General features: G+C 41.5%; 1 protein-coding gene across 2 annotated transcripts in view; it reads right to left on the minus strand.

Moving 5' to 3' along the window:
- The window catches only part of svep1 (sushi, von Willebrand factor type A, EGF and pentraxin domain containing 1), a 108,843-nt gene extending 82,953 nt beyond the window's left edge, over positions 1–25,890 (minus strand). Inside the window, exon 1 of one of the 2 annotated variants that reach the window (XM_085266676.1) lies at positions 24,602–25,890. In XM_085266676.1, the coding sequence (XP_085122802.1) occupies positions 24,602–25,162 (561 nt within the window). In that variant the 5' untranslated portion in view covers positions 25,163–25,890. The remainder of the gene's footprint in view (positions 1–24,601) is intronic. The other variant, XM_085266673.1, reaches the window with a different exon arrangement.
- Between the last annotated feature and the right edge of the window lie 511 nt (positions 25,891–26,401).

Raw genomic sequence — 26,401 nt, forward strand, 5'->3', positions numbered from 1 at the left:
TGGTAGGAAAGCTATCTCTGCCTTTTTCGCTGTAAACAGATCCCTTTACTATATGACTAATGGAATCAATCACCAAAAAGTGACAGCTAATGTTTTTTTTTTAAATCATCCAATAATGTGCTTGCACCTAAATTGTATTCTGGCTACACTCCTATAAATCCATGATATGAAAAACATTTTTTAACATGGAATTTGACATGTTATGCAATATTTGCAATACAGAGAGCATTACCTCACTCTCCGAGCAGCCACGGCATCATCTCCAAGGCCTAGCTTTGATTTTTGAAATAAACAGAGGCAACAGTGTGGTGAAGCTTGTTGCTTTCCTGACTCCAGACTGGCATGTTGAAACTGCTTATGCGCAGGGAATGATTTGGGGACTGTCGCCGGCTTAAAGCATCCATGAAAATGTATCCCATCTCTTCCAGACTTGGGTCAGACCACACTGCACAGACAGACGCAGCATTTTCCTTTGTTATGCTGACTCTTGTTGCTGTAGCTGCATTTCTTCCTCATGTTCCTTTCTCCATGTCCTCCTCTTCTCCTGAGGGGTTTATTTATCTTGGTATCAATTTTTGGTGGAGATTTCCTCTTATTAAGCAGAAAATTGAGATGTCAGCGACTGTGGTCGATATTACCGTAAAGTTGCAATTCATTGATTGTTGTGTTTGTTCTGGACTGGGCCAGTCGTTAGTAGGGTTATATTAGACCTTATAACATCAAGAGGAAGCTCATGCTGGGAGGTCCATTGAAGAGGAGGAGGAGGAGGACACATCTAGGTCATTATTGCTCTGGGATTGTATGGATTCAGCCTGAGTTACCATGGATTTGCACAATGGAAAAGCTTGCTATAAATAACACGATGTTGTGCATATTTGTTCTCCGAGAAAATGAACGAAAACAGTAATACAAATGTGCTGTTGCTGGGAAACACTTGCATTTAGTGTTTAGTGAAGTGAAACTGATTATATTTGCTTTTGTGTTCTTCTTTGAAAAAGTTAGGTGGGGGTTTGGGGGTGATTTGTATCGTGCGCTGGGGGACGGTTTTCCTGCCAGCACATGGCCTTTCAAAATGAACTGATTAAAACTCTGGCCAATACAAACTTTGTCTCTATATTTGGACAACTACTTGGAACAACGTTTCTTGCCGAGGTTGAAAAGACAACTAATAGTCTCTAAAATGGAAATCTTACACAATTCGAAGAGGAGAAGGTTAAAAAGTTAACAAAAAGACTCACACATGACGACAAAGGGATGCAAGCATACTTGTGGGTTCACATACATGTACCAATTACCTACCTACAGTCATTTACACAAACAGAGACAGACAGACAAACTTATGAACACACTCACTTACCAAAGAAAACAACCCAATGGAATCTGACATGCTCAAACTCTAACCTCAACATAGCAAGTGGTTTACTAATAGACCTACAAACCTTAGCCCATAAAAACATGTTATTTAGGCTGCCACTACTGGCTCTTTGAAATATTTTTGGTTTTTTCAAGTGCCAACAAATGACGCTTTTGGTAAATTTTAATCTCAAGATGCCAAAGCAAATCCATGTGCTTAAAGAATTTGTGTGATTTGTGCCTTTAATCACTGCAGAGAGAAGACACAGCCCCATCTCAGAGGTATAAAGTTGATTTGTAGCAGCAAGATGAAAGTTACACAAGGCCAAATCAACACTACACTAATCAAAAGCAGTGTATTGCTTCAAAGACAATGCGCATTACTCATTTGTTACTGGAGCCTGACTGATACATTGGTATGCAATTTGTGAAAAAGCGTAGCACAGAAAAGTCTCAGTCACACAGCCTAGAAACCCCCCAGGTCACCTTGCTAATGAAAAATGTCTATTTGTCCGACCGGCTCCTGGAGGTTACTGACAGTAGCTTGGTGAAATAGTAAGGAGCATGATGGACTGAAAACCTCCTGTTTTTGGTTGATGAAAGACTGCAAAGGTCTGCTGCAGTTTGCATGAAGCCAATCTGTGTGCCTACAATGTACACCAACTCCTTACCAAGTAGTAGCAAAACTTGAAAAAGAGCAAAAAAAACCCACAGGTATACGGAGAAAGTTCTGGCTCACCGCTGAAGCCAATACATTTCAAAACTTTTACTTTGAAATCTCCGTTTCTGTTTTGCATTGCCCTCTTCACAGTTTCAATTCTACTTGGTGAGAAGTTGGCAGGTGTCTTCCATGTAAACTACAGACAACTGCAGCAATCTGACCAAAGCAATAACAAGGAACCTCCAGCAACCACTCGCTGGGGAATACACATCTTTTCCAAGTGACCTGTGGTTGCCAGTGGGGTCTGATGCCTTGCTAAGGCTGGACGACTACCATAACTCTGGCAAATGCTGACTGTCAAATTATTAACAATTAGGGATGCACACATGCATTGCAGAAACAAAGATAAACTCCACTCTTCTGAGAATATTTAAATTTCAAATATGAAAGAAAGAAGAAATTCCAAACTGAGAGATCCCTCTGCAATTGCCTATTCGTAAATGCTTTTAATAACACTTTACAGTGTAACTATAAAGCAATTTATCTTCTCAAGGAGGTGAAGTAAAACGACAAATAAACCAAACAGAAGCAGACAACTCGCTGATAAGACGAATTCCTCTAATAACATAATCCTAGTGCTTCTGTTACACAGGCACATAGACAGACACTGACATGAGCAAGAATATGAGAGTATACTTGTAAACTCAGTAAGAAGCTTTATCTGCCAAGGTACCTAAATCTTGCTTTAGCTGTAGCGTGAGAAGCAAGAGGGGAGGACCAAGAGCTTCAAAATATAAAAATGTCCTGACATTGACCAGAAAACCTCAGATTAGATATACAGAGGGTGGGTGACTTCATTCTGCTTCATTCTATGCAGAGGATGTCATTACTACACTATACCTTTAAATAACACATAGTTTATATTCCACTATATTGAAAGATGCTTAACAGTCCTGGCAATAAGGTCCACAGCAGCTGTTCTGGAGTGTTTTTAAGGGCCACATTAACGATTTTATTGTCTTGAAAATGTCAGCTAGTATTAAAATACACTATTTATAGAGCTGGCAACTTTAAATTGGTTGGTTAAACCACTGAAAATTCCACAACAGGCGACAAAGAAAACCAATAGGTCCTCCTAATTGTTTGTAACCTTCTGCTTCTTGTTATGGACAAAATTATATAACTGAAAGCTACGATACAGATCCAAAGTTTGAAGTCAAGAGCTTGGTATCTGTTTCAAAATTCCAGAATTGGTCAGGGTCTATTCAACTCTAAATGAAAACCTTTCATATGAAAAATATGTGCTAGACAACCTACTTTTAATAGAACCACAGCTTCAGGAGCAGAGTGACCCAGTGGAAACACACTTTTTCCAGTTAGATCAAGGTTTCTAATAGCAGAATAACACAGCTGAACACAGACCAGTGAAGGTGCTGACAGCCAGTTCTTGCGCCTGCTTGCCTCTCTGGCCTTTGACCCTACCAACACAGTCTTAGTCTTCAAAGTCTTCTCACCTCTCCATCCTGAATATCACACATTTTTGATTTTCCTCTGAGCCTCTTAGCCTCACCACTCTCACTGACCCCACCCACCAGCCACTCATTTATCACTTTCACACACACACAGCTTCACAAGGCTGCTGTTAGCAGCACGTATCAATTGCTGAGCAGCAGCTATTTTAAGTGAGAGGGAATCTGCGTGTAGTTGAGAGCATATTCATGCATGGACATGCACACAGTGGAAAAACGGAAAGAGAGGCTAAGAGAGTGAGCATGATGTGTGCATGTGTGTGGATCTAACAGGCCAGAGATATTAACACTGGAGATACTTTACACTGAAGCAGGTTTTATGCCTTTTTCCTTTCACGTTATTTACAATAACACACAATATTTATCAGAAAACGATAAAAAGTGGTGGTCAGTTGTTCATCAGTCTGCTAAATGCTAGACAAGTTATCATAAGACGAGGAACTTGGGCAGAGGCCTGTTACACTATCACCTTTGACTTCAGAGGACTGCCCTCCTCATTAGCTCTGTGAAGTTTCACACTATTTCTATCAAAAAGATTTCTGATGCTTTTGAAAGAAGCTGCAGCATGCTGGGTGGAATCACAAGCACTGCGTGACCATCATCAGCTCCTTGCTGCAGGAGGCGATCGAGGCTGTAAGCCCCACAGCACCTGTTGGGATAAAGGCATCACTGACCTTTCTCAAAACCAGCGTTTGCTTGTCATACTTAAAAGAGTACAGGTGTGATTAATATTCTCATGTGTGCATTCCAGAGTTGCAGTGCCTGGTATTGTTCATGCTGGCCCTTTGGCATGAACTTTTCTTGCTTTGTCTGAGAGAAACATGAGCACAGGTCATGAGGTCAACTCTATGTGGGAATAAAATCTATTCTGCTTTCATTAAGTGTCTTAACTTTATATGTCTCTGATCCTAACATGTGTAGCTTCATGAAATGTTGCACACTGCTAATAAGGGCTGTCAATGTATAATCCAAATTGGAATATGCACTCATTGGCCACTACATTATGTACACCTGTTCAACTTTAATCTAATCATCTCATCAGTCAAACTCACAGAAGCAACTCAAAGAATTTGAGCATGTAGACATGGTCAAGAAGACTTGCTGGTCCAAAAAAGAGAAAACATCCAGTGAGGAGGAGAACAGTCAGACTGCTTTGAGCTGATAGGAGACACACAGTAACTCACCAGTAACTCCTTTAAACCCTCGTAGCAACAAAAGTATGCAGAAGAACATCTCTGAATATACAAATGTCAAACCTCCCATCAGCTAAGAACAAGAAACTGAGGCTACAATTCTTTCTAATCTTTCTAAGATTGAGAAACCACTGTCTGCTCTGTCCATTTACACTGTGAACAGATTTGTACATGATAGGGCTAGATTTCAGAGCTGGTATCCTGCCTTGTATCAAAGGTTCAGACTTGTGATGTATACATACAAGTGTGTGTGTATATATATATATATATATATTTATTAGGGGTGCAACGATACTCATATCGATATTGAACCGTTCGATACAGTGCTTTCGGTTCGGTACGCATATGTATCGAAGAATACAAACTCTCTTTTCCAAAGATGAGTGATTTCTCAATCAGATAGATTTATTTATTTTTTATTATTTTGTTGTTTCAGCAACATTAAATTTAAAAACTGTACTTTTGAGTTAAAATATATATTTGTAATTTTAATAAATGACAAATTAAAAAGGCATGAACATCTTTTTGTATCGAAAAAATATCGAACCGTGACACCAAAGTATCGAACAGAACCGTGAATTGTGTGTATCGTTGCACCCCTAATATATATATATATATATATATATATATATATATATATATATGTTCATGCATGGAGGGTCCATGCAAGTCCAGCACCCCTGAGGCTATATGCTTAGTGGAAGGAAGGAGGCTGTCAGTAACACAGTGCAGGATGAGACAACAAGCATCCACGATGGCCCCAACTGACTGCATGCTCAGTTAATACCTCAGGCAGCAGAAACCCAAGAAAGATGGTATGTACCACTGGCAGATAGAGGAAGTGGCTGAAATCCAGAGGTCCTACCAGTGGCTGGTCAAAGCTGGACTGAAAGACAGGTTCCAAACTGGTTACTTGAACATGACAATGAGTTCATGTTACTCAAATGGCCTCCACAGTCAAGAGATAACAGTCCAATAGAGCACCTTTGGGATGTGGTTGTGTGAGGAATATTTTCAGCACCCTGTTGAATCTGTGCCATGAAGAATGAAGACACTAATGAAGCCAAAGAGGGTCAAACCTGATATTAGCAATGTGTACCTAACAAAGTGGCCATTGAACATGTAATTAAATATATCAAAACAAAAAGAGTACAAAACAATTTCCACTGACAGCAGGCTAATAAAAGATCTTCATTACATTAACAGTTGTAAGACAAAAATACTTACATGACATTATTGGACATGATACAGTTCATTCAGTCTTTTTCTGCTGATTTCTTTATTCAACAATTTGTTTCCACCTCTTGAATGCAACTAGACAAAAGTATAGTTAAACAATCATTAAAAAAGCTTACAACTTAGATGTGCATCTAAGGTTTTATGGATGTAATTGTTATTATAGAAATACAAGTGACTGTGTTTATATTTGTACAGCAGTACAGAAGCAGTGTAATCCACTCCTATAAACTAAAAGCAGCTCCTCTAGACTCCCCACTTGTAGATCAGATTTTTATAACCAGAGTCCTCTCTTAAGTCAGTGAACTAAGATCGGTGTCTCAGCGGAGCAATCCACTGTATGGGTAAAGTGTAAGTAAAGACACAGTGACGGATTCGTAAGGCCAGTGCTGAAAGCTCTTGAATTACATTTGTGTCTGTCAAGGGGGTTTTACTGACATCTGGGTTTTACAGAACCGGGAAGCATAAAGATTGCCCTCTGCAGACCAGCGTGCTGATCTCATTTCAATGCCCCGTTTCTCTGAAAGGAGAGAAAAGAAGGTGCAGAGGATAATTGGGGCTCAAAGCAAGTAGCAAGTGAATAATTTCCTCTGGTACTAGGTTGAAAGACGAAAGTGGTGTGCGGTAATTTCCCGTCTGGCTAAGCGACTAACTCCTGATGCATGGAACAGGAGCAGACGAGAGGAGAGAAGCTGCGTATTATCTCACTGAGTTTTTACATTTCCTCTTCCATTCTGAAGGAATTTTCAGATGTGCAAGTCCCACAGTGAAGGAAAGTACACTGAAAGACGTCACACACTGACTCTGATAAGTACTGAGAGCCTCATTAATTTCCACTGAGAACTTGCCAGGGACACTTGAAGGATCTAGGCGTGCTTTCCCATCAGTTTACAAGTAAACAGTCTTTGTTTGGGATGATTAAAAAGTTATTATTAAGTTATCTTGTTTATGAAACATCTAAACTTTTAAATTAAATGAATCAGCCATATCCATGCAACACTGAAAATGGTTTCCTGGCTCAGGCATGCAACCATTTACAGTAAACAAAATCTGTGAGAGACTTTGTGTTACTTTGCTTCACACCAATGTGCAGATTTTCCAGTAATATCGTCATCTGTGATGAACAAATTAAATTAAGTCCCAATCAATAAAACTGCTCTGGAAATTAAAAGTTTTATTCAGTGTTGACTAAGACCTCTTTGGGGGGAGTAAAAGTTCTCTGTAAAGGAAAAAAAGACACTTTTTTATTGCTGTTTTTAAAAAGTATTTATGCCAACCTAACATTTGGTTAGGTTCCCTTAAAAATAAAAGATTTACCTAATAAGTTGTAAGGTACAGAAAAGGAGAGAGCTGCACTGGTGCTCAGTGTGTGTTCTCCACCAAAATGCCCTATTTAGCAAATTTTATGGAAAGCGATGTGAAACCGCAACATGATTTAATGAGTCTGTCCTTTGCCCGTGGTCGACCTCTCCACCAATTTTCAGCTCTGTAGTTTTTGCGTAATCTTGCTGAGAAAAAGCCGTTAATGATCATATATATACATGATCGATTTAGCACCTGGAGATGAAAACTGGGACTGATGCACACTCGATCGAACGCTCACACACATACACATTTCAGACTCATGCACATGCTCTCCCGTTGTTTCCACTGGCCTCAATCACCTCATTTTCATCCTCTAATTCTTAAACTGGAACCAGTGGTTTTGGCCAGGGCAGGGGCCAGTTATTTGACCGCAGCAGTCTTAGCACAGAGGCCAAGTGGGACACACTCTGCAAGATCCAAACCAGCATATACTATATACAATGACATCTACTGAAAACCCTGGAGTCTAACTTCATGGCAGGAAAAACAGGGATGACACGTGAAAGAGAAACGGATAGAAATGAAAGATAAAACTGATGAGCTAATGCTGAGGCAGTCTGAGACAGCAAAAACACAGAGTAATTACAAAAAACACACAACCTAAAAGACAACAACTACTACTTAGTAAATATAAAACAGTACAGAATACTTGTACTGTTAAATAAATACTGTTAGCATGAGTCACAGTATATTAATTCACTCATTATTCTAGAGTAGGGGCGTCACAAATTAGGCCCAGGGGCCAGTATCAGTCTGACAAAGACTCCAATTTGACCCCACTGTTTTGGAAAATGTAAAGGATTGCCAAAGTATTAGACTTTCAGCAAGTTTTTACAGCTTGTCCTACTGATAAAGACCTCCTCCACAGTCAATCACAATACACTAAAGAAATTAACTGATTTGTCCATCCATTTTCTTCCTGTTATCCAGAGGCGGGTTGCTTGGCAGCAGCCTAAGCAGAGAAGCCCAGACCTCCCTCTCCCTAGCCATCTCCTCCAGCTTGTCCAGGGGAACACCAAGGTGCTTCCAGAAAAGCCGAGAGATATTATTTCTCAATGTGTGCTGGGTCTGCCTGGAACACCTCACTCAGGAGCCATCTTTGTTAGATGCATGAACCACTTCAACTGGCTCCTTTCAATGTGGAGGAGTAGTGACTCTACTCCTCTCGTAGAGCCAAACTCCTCACCCTATCTCTAAGGGAGAGGCCAGACACCCATCAAAGAAAGCTGATTTCCATCGCTTGTATCAACAACCTATTTTTGCCACTACTCAAAGCTTGTGACCATAGTTGAGGGTAGGGACGTAGATCGACTGGCAAATCAAGAGCTTTACTTTTACGCTTAGCTCTCTCTTCACCATGATGGACCGCTCATTGCAGCTGCAGCAAATCTGTCTATCAATCTCCCACTCCCCTCAATTGTGAACAAGACCCTGAGATACTTAAACTCCACCAATTGGGGAAGTAACTCGCCCCTGACCCGGATTGGGCACTCCACCCTTTTCCAGCTGAGGACCATGGCCTCAGACTTGGAGGTGCTGATTCTCATTCCCGCTGCATCACACTTGGCTGTGAACCGCTACAGTGCGAGCTGGAGGCCATCACCTGATGAAGACAACAGAACAACATTATCTGTGAAAAGCAGAGATGAGATGCTGAGATGGTCCAAGTGGAAGCCTTCCACAACTTAGCTACAACTAGAACTTCTGTCCATAGAATTTATGAACAGAATCAGTGACAAAAGTGCAGCGCTGGCAGAGTCCATCACCCACCGGAAAGGAGTCTGACTTATTGCTGGCTATGCGGATCAAGCTCTTGCAACAACTGTATGGATCTAATTGCCCTCAGCAATGGACCACACAGCCTATACTCCCACACCTCCCACTGAATACTCAGAGGAACACACCCTCAAGTATCCTCGAGTGGGTAAAGAGCTGGTCCAGTGTTCTGTGACTGGGACAAAAACCACTCTGTTCCTCCTGTGTCAGAGGTTCGACTAAGGGACTGAGTCTCTTTTCCACCTCCTTTCGAGGGGAAGCTGAGGAGTGTGATCCCTCTATAGCTGGAGAACACCCCCTTCTTAAATATGGGAAGCACCACCCTGGTCTGCAATCCAACGAAAACAGCCCTACAACATCCAGAGCCTTCAGGAATTCAGGGCGAACCTCATCCACCCCAGGGGCCCTGCCACCAAGGAGTTGTTTAACTGCCTCAGTGACCTCACCCCCACAAATGGATGAGTCGTACAGTCATACTGAGCTTGGTCCGCATTTCTTTAATTTACTCCAGAAGCATTTCTGTATCAAGGAGGAAAAACTGAGACATACTGTTGAAACTGCACTTCTTTTTTTTACATTACAATGTCTGAGGGATTATAAGTGTAATTAAACTTCAGGGCCGCATAAGATCAAACTGGGCCACAATGTAAAATTAGATTGACTTCCTGGTCCAGAGTAAATAAATTTGTGATATTTTTGTACAGAGCCAACAAAGCTCAGTAGTAGATCTCCTAATAAAGTCAAATCTCTCCCAATCAAATCCATTCTGAGTTTGTTTTTAAACACTATCCTGTTGATTTCTATACTAGTGAGTATTTTCAGGGGCACATCTTTTTACCTGCATGTTACCTATTCTTTAAAGTTTCACTGGACCAGGCTGCTTTCTGAGTATAAACTTTTAAATAAACCAAACCAGGACGCCTGCTCGCAGTGAGGCAGGTGTGACACATCAACTCATGTATAGCTTCACTGCCCCTGTTGGAGTAAATCACCTCTCCATTAGCAAACATGTAGAAGATGAAGGAGAATTTCAAAAACACACTTGGGACTAGGATGCTGGGAAGAGTTGGATCTTGGATGGGGTTTGTTTGTGTGTGGATTCCAGAGTTTGGAAAATCTGTTGCAAAACAGTCCAGAACAAATCACGGCTGTATTTTACAGACTCGTACAGTACTCACTTGACGTAAGCTCTCGGCTGCAAAATGAAGCACCTACAGAGAAGATGGTGCAAATTTTCAAGAAGTTAAATAAAATTAAAGCTAAATTAATTGAACTAAATTACTTGGGTAAAGAGAAAGATGGAGAAAGATGTGGCATCTCTAAGAGCTGACAGTGTTTCAAAGAGATCTTTGTAAGCATCCAGGGCCTCTCTGAGATTTACTGCACTACAGCGAGCTGCAGACGCACCCGATGTTATGAGAGCTGAACTCAGCTGACCTCTCGGTGTGAGTGTCTTTGCCCTACCTGGATGTCTGTCGGCAGCTCCCCACAGATGTGTGATGGGACTCTGAGAAATCTCGAAGTTATCGATGCATGGTGACAACTGTGAGAGAGCAGAGGCATTTTGACGAATCACATCTGGCGAACAGTTTTTTGGTTTTTTTGAAGGGCGCTTTTGTCACGGTTCTGGGTCAGTTTTGACCCAGTATTTTGAGTTTCTCGTGTCTTGGTTTAATTTTGTATTTTGTATTGTATTTTGATTCTTTTACATTGTTGACCATTATGAGAATTATAGGTTTCTGTTTATTCATGTTTTAGGGTTTGCTCCTTGGTTGTGTTCTCATGTTTATTGCAGGTTTAGTTCAGTGTCTAGTCTGTCTCTCAGTGTCGTGTCTGCGCCTTTATTTAGTGATTCATGTTTCCTGTTTTATTGTGAAAGTCTATGTCTTATGTTAGTGTGTGCAGCTTTGCTCCCCCTGTCTCCCTCCTGTTGCCCATTCCCTGATTACCACCCTGTGTATATTAGCCCTGTGTTTTCCTGTGCTCAGTGTCGCGTCGTACCCTCAGATTATGCCTGTGTGTTTTTGGTCTCAGTAGTCTATGTTCACTTCATGTTTTGTTTTGTCACCAGCAATAAAGCTGAGGTTTTTGAGTTTCAATTTAGTGTCTGAGTCCTGCATTTGGAGCCACCTCTCCATCCGCCTGCACACAGAGCCTTGACAGCTTTATCCTATGACGTCTGTACAGCAATTTTAAATAATCCAATAAGATCACATCTTGAAGGAATCATATTTTGCGCCTTACTTGAAATTACTTCACGGATTTGGCTGATGACTGGAGTTACGATATTTAATAAACTCACAGTTCTGACACTCGCACAGAAAAAGTGTTCATTAATTGATGCCTTAAAGCTGCATTTGGTTTATTTATTCTATTCTCACTCTGTCAAAGTCAAGCACATCTTCAAATGTCACTTCTCACCCCTCACTTCTTTCCTTTCCTCTGCTATACCCTGTTTCACTTTTTGTGCGTGTCCATAGTTCATTTTCTCATTTTTCATTCGTGGTCATAAGGGAAGTTTGTTGTTACGTCGCATGTTTGTGTGTGTGTGAGATAATGGTAAAATGAGGAGGCCTCGGGGTTCGTCTAGACGTTAAGAGGTCGGAAAGTAGGCCCCTGTTTCTGGAAAGTATTTGGTATCCATTTCAGAGGGGAGAGCAGGGGTGAGTGAAGGAGTGTGACGGAGTGTGACAAGAGTAGGAACAGGAGTGTGCAGGCTGCTGTTGAGTAACAAAGGTTAATACTGTCCGTGTTATTAGACATAAAAGGCAGCACAGCTGAACCAGTGCATTTAGAATTCAGACCTGAGTCTTCAAATTAACATTGAATGTCAAAACAAACACACATTCAAAAAAGCCACATCAGAAAATCCCCTGAGTAAGCTGAACTTAGCCTCATTCGGATGTTTACTTTTGTCTCAGGAAAGGAGCAGTCTTTTCTGCACGCATAAAGTATAAAGTTAAACTTGTACAGCTAAATGAATACAGCTGAAACATTAGTGTCCACTAATATTAGCCAATCAGTATTTTTCCACATGAAAATAATAGTTACTATCTTGCAAATGTGCAAATTTTGTCACCGTACTAGTGTCGGTCAAACAAATGATGATTTGTATTTACTACCAGGTTATCTGTCAATCACCCACATTCTTCACTCTCATTGGTTGTGGCTTCAGTTCCTCTCCTGATAGGTGATAAAATGTATATCTTGTGACAGGCAAAATCTGCACTGTTCAAATAAATACTGTTGCAAAAGAGTATTTAACCCAGCAGTGACTTTCAGTATCATTATCATTAGTATCTGTCTATTTGTTTGTGCTTGTGTGACATAATAAAAGTCAGGCTCCCTCAAGAACTGCTGAAGTAAAAAACAAATACATTTCAGTGATGTAAAAGCTCATGATCATCACAGTTTTCAGGTTATAGAACTTTATGAAGTACAGAAATAAAGTTATATGTTTTGTTGTCACTGGCTGGCTGTGCTGCTTGAACCAATGAGGACAAGTCAAGGAGGTTTGTAAACAGCCAAATTCAGGACAAATTAATCTTCTCTGACTAAAATTTGAACAATGCTCTGGGAGGAGCAGTGATTCTTGTGAATTGTGGATAGATGGACAGGCAGATTATGAATGCCTCGTCCTTGCATGATCCTTAAATTATGGTGTAAATTCGCATAATGCAACTCTTTTTTTTCCGCTAAAATTTAATTTTAATATGGCTCTAGGCTGTAATTGCTAATTGTAGAGTAGTAGAGTGAAACCAATTATTTTTTTGTTAGCAGAAACCAAAAGGCAAGAAAGGTAAAGTGAAAATTATAAAATAAAATACAATACAGCTTCATTTTATAAGAATTACTCACCAACTGTGGAAATGAGACCATCATAGGAGTAATTGGATACATGTTAAGAGGCTGAATTGCATCTTCTGCCATGAAAAATCACTCTGAAGCCCAGAGTTTCCTTTCCTCCAAACCCAAGAATTAATGATGACAATGGAGACAAAGAGCAGCTCAGTCAGTCAGCATTTTGTGAGAAATAAATTCCCCAGAGTGTTTCAGTAAAGCATATTTGAGGTCGATGGAGAGAGTTTCAAAGAAGAGAGCGGAGAAGTGTTCAGTCTCAATGATTCAGTATGAAGAGGCCCAGCGGAGCAGAACCTGAGATTAATGCATTTCTTCCTCTGGAACCCAAAACATACAATCAGACTCACGCTCACACTGAAGCATACACATCATGTTGAGTCTATTATGTCCATCGCCATGACAGCGTCTGAATATATTTCCAACTACGCCCAAGTCTCTGTGTGTTTAAGGTGTACACTCATAAATGCACTATTCAAAATTAGATCCTTTTGACAATATTACTCTGGCCATGAAAGTGAAGTACGCTATGGGCAACAATTCTTTGCCAACTTGTTCCTAACGTCTGTAACACCATCCACCTAACTGTTCCCGAAACAAAATATAAGAGGATGAAATATCTGGGTTAAGGTAGACTTCTTCATAAACAAAGTCTAGGAATCTTTTTGGTTGGCCTTATTTTCAAGCATGCAATTTTATTTTGATTTCAATGGTCACTGAAAAATAAACACTGAGTATTTACGCAATGATCTTATGCACGCGCGGTTCAGCTGCTCATTATCACAAGTACGTACTCAGTTTACTGACAGATTCATCGTGTTGGAAATGATTTGAGAACTCAACATCTCAACTCATCGTTTAATGTCTTATATTACACAGAATCATAGATAACAATATGTAATATGAGGCATTAATAAGCACAGAGTAATCATTATTATTACTATTAATGCAAATATCTAATCACCTAATCGAATGGCATCAACTCAGTGCAATTAGACATGTAGACATGGTCAACACAACCTGCTGAAGTTAAAACTGAGCATCAGTATGAGGAAGAAAGGTAATGTAAGTGGCTTTGAAGTTTTCATTGCTGTTGGTGCCAGTGGCTCTAAATACAGTGGAACCCCGACTTACGAAATTAATTTGTTCCTGAGGGTCTTTCGTAAGTCGAAAATTTTCTTAAGTCGAAGCACCCATCGCGCCTTTTGAGTGAACGATAGGCTATAGGCTAATTGCTAACTGCAACAACAATACGTTGTTCAAGTGGAACAGCGAAGCGCAAGTACGAAAGCCAAGGGGGTTGTCACATGATTCGGAAGGCATTGTGGGCATTGTAGGCTCAGCCAAACAGAGCCAGCGGATTTCGTTACGTGGGCATTTTGCCGTAGCAGGGGCAGAAATATTGCCGTTAAGTGCCATCGTAACTTGAATTTTTCGTTAAATGTGGTATTCGTAAGTCGGGGTTCCACTGTATTTCAGAAACTGCTGATCTGCTGGGATTTTCCCACACAGACATCTATAGGGTTTACAGAGAATGGTCTAAAAGAGAGAAAATCATTACTTAAATAACCTCTGAATGGTCAGAATTTGGTGTAAACAACATAAAGGTATGGATCCATCCGGCCTTGTACAGTTGTGGTCAAAAGTTTACATACACTTGTAAAGAACATAATATCATGGCTCTCTTAAGTTTCCCATTATTTCTAAAACTCTGATTTTTCTCTGATAGAGTGATTGGAACAGATACTTCTTTGTCACAAAAAACATTCATGAAGTTTGGATCTTTTATGACTTTATTATGGGTTAACAGAAAAAAGTGATCACATGTGCTGGGTCAAAAATATACATACAGCAACATGAATTAACAATTTTGGTGACTTAGAAAGTTGTCAGTGAAATGAGCTTTATAGCATGGCCTCTTAACTTCTTGTGAGTGATTATGAGCGACTACAGCTGGTGACTTTTCTGATGCCAGTTAAATTGAGCTCATTGGACACAAACACCCACAAATGCCACAATGGGAAAGTCAAAGGAGCTCAGCATGGATCTGAAAAAGCGAATTATTGACTTGAACAAGTCAGGAAAGTCGCTTGGGGCCATTTCAAAGCAGCTGCAGGTCCCAAGAGCAACAGTGCAAACAACTGTTTGTAAGTATAAACTGCATGGCACTGTTTTGTCACTGCCACAATCAGGAAGAAAATGCAAGTGTGCAACTGTGTGATGATATCACATCAACATGCCCCAAAATCTCTGAGGAATGATTCCAGCACCTTGTTGAATTTGTGCCACAGAGAATAAAAGGAACTCTGAAGGCAAAAAAAGAAAAAGAGTCCAACCTGGTAAGCGATAGGCTTACTTGCTGCTTTTGCCCCATTTTTAAAAAAAGCTTAGGTACCTACACATTGTGAGATACCAGCATTCTTATTAATGCACCCAAACTGAATCTCATAAAACTAGGTGGTACACAGTTTAATGCATAAAAACTAAACAGTGATAATACCCACTGAATCATGGGCTGAATCATGACTTCAGTTCCTCCACTACTTGTTTCCATGTTACATCTTCCTTGGCGGGGTCATTACAACAGCTGAAGAACACATCATAAAATCAAGCTTCTGCTGCCGCAGCTCAACTCCACTTTCTTCTCTGGTCCAATACCAAACTTTTGTTTTGCATGGCTTAACTCAGTGTATTCGATTTGAGTTTGGTTTGGTTTTTAACAAGTGCCAGTGTTTATCAGTGCATTGGTTCAGGTTGCCTTCCTATTGGTTGGTCAGCAGACATAAGTCATGGCTGAAGTCATGTTGTCAGACTGTCGTCCAAAATTTCAGACACAGTTTGAATTTTATCCCGAGCTATCATCAGTCACAAGACTGTTTAAACAGCCAGCTTTGAAGCTCTGCCACTCTACAGTGTGTGATTACGGTTTTGGGGTCACAACCATTGATATATCCCTTATTCTCTCAGGCAGACCCTATTTCACAATCACACAGAGTATAGCTGGCGTTAACAGGTCAAAGGGAGGCGCAAAAGCACATGCTGCCGCCGTCTTAATTAATCATTTTACAGATTAATGAGGTGCTATATATATATATACATACAGTGATAGCACAGCCCCACATCCCACTGCAGACTCAACATATTTAAAGCTCTTCTGGTGTCTCTGGACATTCCTATGTGGCTTATCAGGCCTTTTCTGGCTGGTAGGAGCTCCAAGCCTCTGTCTCACCCATCCCTGCAAGAGTACCTCTGATACTGAGGAGGAGAATGGAGGAATACAGGAAAGAAGCAGCCAGACTGAAGGGGAGGAAATGATTAAGAGTGAGATGGCGGGAAATGGCAGCTGCAGAGACAGGAAACAGTCTTTTTTTTTCTTATCATCTTATCACAGCTGGGGAATCGCTTCAAAGAGATGCACCTTGCTTTCATTTAACACAGAGGGGACTAGTTTGCACTGGCTGTCCACGAAAAACCTTCCTTTTTTAAACTCTTCTACTCTTAACTCGAGTCTGGCTTAAATTTCTTCATAGCTTGAGGTGAGAATTCACTGACTTGTTTGAAATTTGCTGGGTGACTCAGCCGCAATAAATTTAAAAATGCTCCAGTGAGCAAATGCATTTTCCCCCCCTCTTCTTTCCAAAATAAAAGGACCTCTTGAATCACCCTGTCTAAGACAACATTTTCCAGCATTCAGGTGATGGATGGTCTTCATTTCCCATTTTAATTTGCTGCTCTCAGAAATTCGGGCCAAGTATCAGACTCCCAAACATCGCAAGTGTATGTTAGTGTTTGTGTGCCTCCTCTGGCCAAGAATGAACAGGAACCCTAAGGCTCATCTCCGCAGGCCAAATGTAAGCAACTTACACAGCCCCCCGTTTAATCTAATAGACAATGTTTTGAAAAACAACGCTGCATATTTTGGCTGTAATGCGTCAAAGCTGATGACTATGACGTCCCCTCCTGCTTGGACAGGCTGGGTGGGAAGGAGAAGATGATAGAAAGGCAAAGCAGTGGGACAAACAGGAAAACTGGATTGAGATGTTAGCATGTTTGTTTTGCTTGTTGTGGTCTGGCAAAGCTCGATGTAGTCAGAACAGAAATGTGTATGAAGACTGATCCACGAGTGCCTTCATCCTATGGAACATCAGCTTGGGAATATAAGATGTTGGCTTGGAATCAAGTTTTCACAGTGGGAAAAAATATCTGGGCCGCTCTAAAAAATGCCAAAGTTCTCCTAAACTAACACAAAGCAAGAAGAAAATACTACAGTCACATTAAACGTTTACCTTCTGATTTTTTTTTACTGTATAGCGACTACTGAAAATGAAGTAGTTGTTTATGAGGTTTGGGAGCCAACACCGTGTTTCCCCTCCGAATCGGCCTTCATAATGCGGCTCAAACATGGATGGTGGATGTTTGAAGGATTCAAAAATCCAGCAGGAGAAAAAAAAATATGTTTGCCAGCTTTATTTATAGACACACTGCAAACATATATTCTCATGCATACACTCTAGTTTACAGACCATAATATAACATGTCTGACTTATATAGGATGACAACCATGTAAAGACATGCAGCTGCTCCATAAACTGTGTGTGTGAGTAATAAGCATGACTATGTGTGGTTTTTTTTCTGGAGAGCTGGGCACATAAGGAGCTGCTGGATCTTTTCCCTGAGGAAAAAGGGGAAAATCTCCCACCTGATAGTCCAACTTATATGGATTTCCAAAATCACACTGGCCAGGAGAGCAGAAAGCTCCTTACCAGGTGGCTAACCCTGGTAAACTACTCTAATATCTGGTATGACCCAGATTTTGGGAGAGTAAGCACACAGCTAACCAGTAGTCAGGTAAAAACATTACTGTGAAAGTGTTTCCCCCTGTTTTTTACTTCATTTTTCCTCTTATTCTTCCATCTTTCTCCCACTCCCATTTCTTCCATTATCTTTCAGCACACGCTGCCCATCTGTCTGTGTCTCGTGCAGCTGTGAAGGCAAGCTGACACAGCCAGACCGCCAAGTCCAGTTTAACACTCTGCTCACTAGGATTTCAAGCCAGGTCTTACTTTAGAGAGAAAGAAGGCTTTTATTTAAAAGAAAGAGATCTGGCAGCATGTGGCAACGCATCACAAAAGGTGAATCTTCAGGGGAAAGACAAACGAGGCGGCAGAACAAAAATGATTCTGGAGTATTTTTAGTAAGATTGTACGCATAGAGAGATTTTATTTTTATAGCTGGGACTCGTATCCAAACCCAACTGTAATAAAAGAAACAATGGAAAAAGCCGTAATTCCTGAATCATTAAGATTACGAGCAACAGACAAAAATAAAAGCAAAGGCTTGGAGCCGTACCACCTTCGAGATATCTGCTCGTGTATGAGGCAAATGCGTGGAAAATGACTAAGTGTTTAAAAAAAACCTTGGAGAAGCAGAGGTGACGCACGCCGCTCATTTCTCGAGGTCAGTGTGGGTTATTCCTTAAGAGCTATTCATGAAATCATGTACTGAAAGTCATCAACGACTTCGAACGGCGGCCGTGCTGGAAAAAATAAACTCAAGTAGGAGTGATGTCATCATTAACAAGGCTATCATGTCTAGAGCGAGGCTTGAGAGGACGCAGACCCTGCAGTGCTGTGAATCATCATCATGATTAAGTGCCGCACACTTAATGAACTAAAGAGTACATAACAGTTACTGCATTATAGATTTTTTCACTCCCTGCTGTGCGTAAGTGAAAGGAGAAAGAAAAAGCCGGCGACGCTTTTTATATTTTGAAATGTCTCTGAACTAAAGTGTGGAGTTTTCAAAGTTTCACACTGCTGGTATTGCTTTCAGGAACCTAGGGGTCTACATCAGATTATATTAATCGTGGAAAAAGCTAGTGGGAACACCATCAAAAAACTGAAAACAATATCCAAACTCAGAGCCTCGAGGTCCAAACGACGACCTCAGCAGGTCACCAGCAGCGTTTGAAGCCTTTTCCAATGGCACGCTTCTACCATCCAACTTCATGCAGCGACTGGCCAGATGTCCAAAAAAAATAGCTTCTGGTTTTTCATTTAATACACAACTACATTTTTTTGTGGGTGCAGAACAATAAATGCCTTTTAAGGAAAGATTGTCTGAAATGGTGCTCTCTTTTCCTCATCCCACCAGTTTCCATGACAGCTGAGCTTCTCGCTGCGCTGTAGAGCACTGGGTCTTAAAAAGTTTCTGCATGCACTGTTGAATTTTAGTAAAAAATTAAGGTCAGTATGATGGCATTAAAAAGCCCTGCTTTATTTTCTCTACATTAAAGTGGATCCACTAATGCTCATTGCTTCTTTTGTTGTTTTTTTTGTTCCTGGATTCTAACAGGACCTGTTTTTCTATGACTGTACTGAGCAAACAGTCTTTAAAAAAAGATCTGCATACTGATGTTTAGGCTCCAGCAGGCACTGTGCATTCTTATTAGTGATATTTCCAAGTATTGCATGTAGACACAAACACCACTGTCACCTTACAGCAAGGAGATCCTGACCGTGGCTTGCGTTCTCTCTGAGTCCTCCAGCTTTCTATCACAGTTCAACGACAAGCGTCTTAGGTCAGTTTGTGATTCTAGATTAGCCATAGGTGTGAATTTAAACATGAATGGCTGCTTTCCTCCATGTGTTAGCCCTGCGACAGACGGCCACAGGTGACTACAAGCCAGAGTACTCCTAGTGCTGGTCCCCAACACCCAGATAAATGGGGAGGGTTGTCTCAGGAAGGGCATTCAGTATAAAAATCTTTGCCAAAATAAATATACAGATCATCAAGAATGAGTTTTCCATACCGGATCACTCAAGTCAATTGACAGCCACTGACCAGCAGGGTGCCGATGGAAACTATTCTACTGCTAGGCAAAAAAAGAGGAGGCAGAGGAGAGGGGGAAGGTGTGTTACATATGCAGAGGGCTGGTGTGACAGGACAGGATGGAAGATACCTAAAGGGAGCAACCAAAAAAAGAAGAAGAATAGGACGTTTGTGCTTATTTCCAGGAACATATTTTTAGTTTCAGACTCTCCTAGAGCGGCTTTGCATGATCCACAGTTCAAAATAATGCTTATGATCTTTTGGTTTACTTGTGATGTGACAGTAACAGGTAGAGCTGGGCGATATAAGATTTTTTCATATCACGATATGTTTTTTTCATTTCAGGCGATAACGATATCTATCACGATATAAGCCAAATAACTATATTTGTAAGATGTAAATGTGCCGTTGCTCACAAGTAAAATGTGAAATAATCAGCAGCTTGTTTTGATTTAAATATTTATTTCCCATAATAAGTTCAACAGGGTAGATGTACTTAAGGAACATGAGACTTTTTCAGATAAATAAAGGCAAATATTGCAAACTACACAAAAGGCAGCCGCTAAAGCGTTTAAGTTTCAAAATAGAACAAACAAAACAGACTAAATTGTCAATTCCACTTAGAAACAAAATATTAATTCTAAAAATAAATCTTAGTTTGTTTTACAGAAGAACAGACAAAACTGACTAACTTTTGTCAATATCAAATAAACTGAGAACTAAAAGGAAATTCTCAATCTCTCCTTGTTGTATAGCTGAGCTTTTCAAACAGTTTTAACAGTTACTTTAGTCTGACAAAAGCCGAATGACGAATTAGCGCTTCCAGTCAGAGATTGAGCATGCATTGGTTTATTGTATTTCCAGACTTGCTTTCGACACAATTTACAGTGAACGCTACTCTGTTTTTGTCAGACTTGAAATAGCCGAAATACCTTCACACTACGGAACTTCTATGGCTCTTCCGTTCGACAATCTCTCCGGCGTTGGAACCATCATCTGTTTTCTCTTCGGTAACCTTCGGTCACGCTCGGTTGATTTTTCTAGTCGGCACACTCATTTCCTCCGTTACCCGGGCGGCACGGCGGCTGGCTGCTTCCCAAAACAAATACACGTGCGGCTTGGCACTTGTGCTGTACGTAACAAGTCACGTGACGTGACGCTGCGGCTGTGATTGGTTCGGCTCTGCACTACTTAATTTGGATTGGCTGTTCTTCTTCTTTTTTTTCTTTTTTTTTAAGAGGACAAGAGCGGTGAGGCCTATCGCAATAGTTAAATTTTTCTATCGAGAAAAAGTTATTTCGCAATACATATCGTTATCGTTCTATCGCCCAGCTCTAGTAACAGGTCTTCTTTATTCATTTTCCTCATCTACACCCCACCTGGAGGGGGTCTACGCTCCAAGAACCAAAGTTACAAAGTGTCACCATTAAGAACAGCTCAAAAGCTTTCTGCTTTTAGCTAAGGTGATAAGTATTAGAAAAAGTTTATGAGTATGACATCACTTAACCAGACTTAGCATTACTAAGTTTACACTCCAAATGTATAACAAACCGCTGAGCGTTACCTTCAATCTTACCGTAAACCAAAATCAGAAATCATTATTTAACCTACATAATTTGATGCTTTAAGCCTACCGCATGATGTATTAGGTGAAAAGAGAGATGGCAGACAGACAGACAGAGAGAGACGGAGATGAAGAGCGCTGGAGGAGAGCCCTGTCTCTACATGCACGGCTGGTGGAAAAATGTCTCTCTTAATGGATCCCAGCTTTCTACAGCACTTAGAACAGCCAAGACCCGCCGAGGGAATAAAATATGGCATTATTATTATTATCCTGCAATTATCAATTATCCTCTCTCTCCCTCCCTGCCTAACTTTCACTGTCTCTGTTAGTTTCTAAGCACCGATGCACACGTTCACACGGATTTAAACATGCACACTCAGGCGTTCGGGACTTTCTGTCAGACTGATCCACGTGGGGGCACGTGTTTGGAAGAAATAACTAAGAACATGCGCTCTCCTACAGAGAAACCACAGAATCTGCACTTCAAAACTCTGATGGTTGCACTGCAGTTTAGCTGGTACACGATGACAGCCGGATATGCGCCTTGTTGACTAGTGTTAGCGGAGCCATTTTTTATGTGACAGATGGAAACAGACAACAAAACTCCTTTTTTCTTTTTCCAGTCAGATTCGGACAGACGACTCAAAAAAACCCCCAAAAAACAGAAGAGAGATTACGCAATAAATTAAAGACAGATTTTTCACTCTAACATCACTTCCTTGATCCTGTGAAGACACACAGTAAATGTCAGACTGTTCTGCTCCATCAGGTCGAAGCTTCTTTTATTTATTTATTTTTCTGGACGTCTGTATCTGCTAGCCTCATCTGCCTCCAGAAAAAAACAAAAAACTCAGCTCTGTGTAGGCAGCACGCAGTCAGCCCACTCTCACTCTGCAGAGGTTGGAAAGAAATACGGGGGTGTTTGCTGGCTATGAGATGTGAAATTCAAGCTTTTATTTTAATCAGACTTTTAATCTGTTACAACCAAGTTAGGAGCCTAAGTAGAAATACGCCCTAAAAAAACCATCTTTGACTGATTTAGTCCACGACATCACTTGATAAATCACCTAAAGCATTTTGAGTGCTTCTGAATAATGATAAGGCGCTAAAGTTTGCCCTGAAAGCCTTTTCTTGCTATTGTTGTGGTCTTTAGCAGCTGGGATGCAGCCAGCAGTCTGCTTATCAGCACTTAGCGAGGCAGGGTGAGAGAAAACCTGTCCTGAGGGCCAAGCTTTCAGTGCTAAGCCGGAGGATACGGTCCAAGACTATTAGCTTTAAACGGGGATGGAGAGATGGGTAAACCTGCCAGAACTTGGCGTACCTCTGCCTTTGTCTACAAATGAGGCTTTTTGTTACAAAGTTCACAAAGTGCAGCAAAAAACTGATTTAAGTTTAAAGAGCAAAAGCAAAAATTAACAGAAAATTCAGAATGAGTGGAAATATGAATTATAATTTCAGGATCGTCAAATCTAAACTGTTTTTTTTTTTAATCTAATAAGTGACATAAATAACACGCTGCTTCTGTGTGTCGTGTCTATGCATTGTCCATTTTTTGCATATCAATCTGCACCTTTAAGCGGCACCAAACAGGGACGTGCTGAGATAGGAAAAACTGGAGCTGTTGTGTCTTTAACCACAAACAGATGGAATGGAATAACACGCAAACTTACTGAAGGACAACTGGAATGACATTCAGACACTGCTTCACAATACCAGGCTGTTACTTAACACCAGATTGCTGACTGTAACTCTTTACCCCTTGAAAGCATGCTACGAGTAATCCCTGAAGCTCTTTTGTGAAATAAGTGGTTTCTGTCATATTTCAGGCCTGCTGTCAGAACAAAATGACCGGGTTTGGATCAGAAGTTAGTGAGGGTGGTTTCAGGGTGGTTACAGCTACCCTTGGAAAAACCCAGAAACTATTCTAATGATCGACAAATCACATTATTGATCTATACTGAGGCATCAAACTCTTCAGGGGCGGTCGTCAAATGCCGTCTTTGTGGTGGAAACATCTCACTCTGACATCACTTCGGTTGTGTGTCATGTCCTCAGACCAAAGACTTATCCTAAACTGAACAGGATAGTCGGGGATCTGAAGGAAGGTGGGGGGAATAACACAAAGAAAACAGTCTGGGGTTGAATCAAACTCAGGTCTCTGCAGCCTTTCAGAATATAGTAAATGGCCTGGTTTTCTACTTTACTTGAGCACACAAAGCACTTTATAGATATTTATACAACATGCATCATTCATCCATTACAAGAACTTGTTTTTTACGATTTTTCTAGCCAACATTCACACTCTGATGAACACATGTGACAGGAACTTGGGGTCAGTATCTCGCCCAAGGATGCTCTGGCATGGAGACTGGAGCAGCCAGGAATGCTTTACCTCCGGAGCTACAGCAACCCCATAGTTCAGCTCCTCACCCAGGTGAGCACTCAGCTGCAGCACTTCCTAGTGAGCTTGCAGACCCTAAATATCCCCCATCTTCTGCTGTGTATTCAGCGCTTCCATGAGTTTGTAACTGACTGCAGATCAGAGGCATGAGTCGAGGTGCCTGCATGTTTATACAGGACCAGACCCTATACCACCAACACAGCTTTTACAGCTGGGCTGTTTGGACTTGACGGATGAACTGTGGCATATGTCTTGGGTGTGTGTGTTTGTCTGTGTGTGTGTGTCAGGAAGCACAAATCAACAAACCATAAACAAGCCAACATTATGACCCCACATAACCCCCCAAAACTCCAGCTTTTACACTAAATCGGTCCAAACAGCTTGTTTAAGCTACAAAATCAAAGATAGCTAAACGCAAAGCTTAAAATCAGATTCATCTAATCGCGTTTAATCTTAAAAATTCATCTCTTCTACTTTTCTTTTCTCTCATTTTTCTTATTGCTCTACAGTTTGTTCAGATACATCCATGGTGTGTATTTCTGTGCACACGTGCGCTCAGTCTTTATGGTATTTTAATCACTGGAAACCCCTGAACAATTAGCTGGCGAGCGGCTTCCCCTTCACTGTCTGCGGGTGTGTAATTTAGAGGAAAACAGCAACAGGCCTCATTAACATCAGCCTTTCTAGGCCATAATCACTCCATGCATGCACACACACACACACACACACACACACACACCCAGCAGGTCGCAGACTGAAGAAATGTGAAGCAAGTTTGGGGTCAATGTCAAGATGTAAAGATCCATTAATCATTAATCCATTAGTCTGACTCACCGCTGCCCTCTGGAAGGCTCCTTTTGTGTAGGTGCCTCCTCCTCTGTAGTTGATGGCTGGGATCTCCTGGTTGAACAGGGAGCACTTGTGCTGGTGGGACTTAGGCGCAGTGATGTGGTCCACCCTCGTCACCACGTGGGTTTTGGATGAGAAGGTCACCAGCGCCACGCGGGTGTTCTCCGGTGCGACGGGGAAGTCGGACAGCATCTTGCGTATGAACCTCAGCTCACTCAGGAAGTTGTTGGCCCCCACGCTCGAGGACTCGTCCACCAGGAAAACCAGGTCCAAGCAGGAGCTTTTCTCACGCAGCTCACGCACATTTCGCTTGAACGCCATGCCGAGGCGCTCCACTTTGCTCTCTGCACTTTCTGACAGGTTACCAGCTGACGAGGAGGAGGAGGATGAAGACAGGGTTGACATCTGTCTGTACCGCCGAGGCTGCTGCTGCTGCCTCTGGGATTGTTGAACGGCTGGCCAGGCCGTGGTCCACGCATCCAGGACGCACAGGAGCAGAAGACAAGTAGTCCATGATAGTGTTAAAGAGTATCTTTGATAAAACATAGTTACAGTCAGCACAGCACCTCTACTGAAGGAGGACTCTGCAAAAAAAGAAAGACAGCTTGGATCCTCTTCACAAGAGGAGTTCAGTGAAGATAAAAGTGCCCTAAGCTTGCATCAGCGTCCAGGAGCACAGCAAACAGCAACAACTTGGTGCAGAGTTCCTCAAAAGCATTGCTAGATGAAGATAAAGGTCCTTTCATTCAAAACGTGCTTCTGTTTGTCTTTTTCTGTCTCCCCTCAGTGGAGCAAAACTCTGCTCTGCAAATGCTCAGCCTTCCTCACAAGGTGTCTGCCTCCCTGACTTTCCTGCAGAAATAAATCGGTGTATATGGCCACTTCCTCGCTCTCTGTGCATGCAGTGTTTAAGGCTTTTTTAACATAAACCTATATGCTCTTCATCTCCTCTCTGCCTGCCTGTTAGTCAACCTTTCAGTCAGTGCATCTGATCCAAAAACCACCTCAAGCCTCTTCAGTCCTCTTTAGTCCCAGTGCGCTCCCCCTCAGGCTCCTGTTTGCCTATGTGACGCTCCTGCCTGCACCGTCAGCCAAGCTCCGAATGCTCGTTCCCCTCTTCTCCCCAAATCATTTAAAAAAACACACAGAGGAGGAGGAGGAGGAGGAGGAGGGAGGAAAAAAGTTGAGAGACAGAGAGAGGTTGAGGGGAAAAAAGGGGGCCGTCCAGTCGCGGCGTGAAGTCATTTTTTTCCCCTTCATATCTCCTCCTCTTTTTCTCTCAACTCCCCCTTATTTCCCTATCTCTTTCTCTCTCTCTCTCACTATGTCTCTCACCCTCCCCCTGGCCCTTATCTCCTTCTCCCTCTCTCCTTGTATTTCTCTATCTCTCTCATCCGGACAGTGAAGTGAGGCTTTATGTCAGTGCTGCGCCTCGCCTGTCAACTTGTCAGCATTCCCAAAGAAAACATCAGCAACAGGCGCAGTGATCAACTCCATATGTCTGCACCGTGCACGTAACACAGCGTCGGTCTGAGATCAAACAAAGTCAGAGTGAAAGGTGGGAGAAAGGGAGGAGAGGACAAAAAGATAAGTCAGATAAAACCTTAGATAAGATTAAGGAAATTATTTCAGACACATGTGGAAGATTGTTAGTTCTTTTTTCCTTTTAGGCGCTATCCTTTCCTCTCCCTACTGACCTCCTTATCTGCCTTGTATCTTGCTCCAGACATTAAAAAACAGGAGGGAACTGAACCGTCTTCCTCTCCCTTTAATTTGCCCACTTTT

This window comes from Mchenga conophoros, linkage group LG3, assembly GCF_057382185.1.
Source record: "Mchenga conophoros isolate Kocher_MC1m ecotype Shallow Benthic linkage group LG3, M_conophoros_male_GT1.1, whole genome shotgun sequence".
Taxonomy (NCBI): Eukaryota; Metazoa; Chordata; class Actinopteri; order Cichliformes; family Cichlidae; genus Mchenga; species Mchenga conophoros.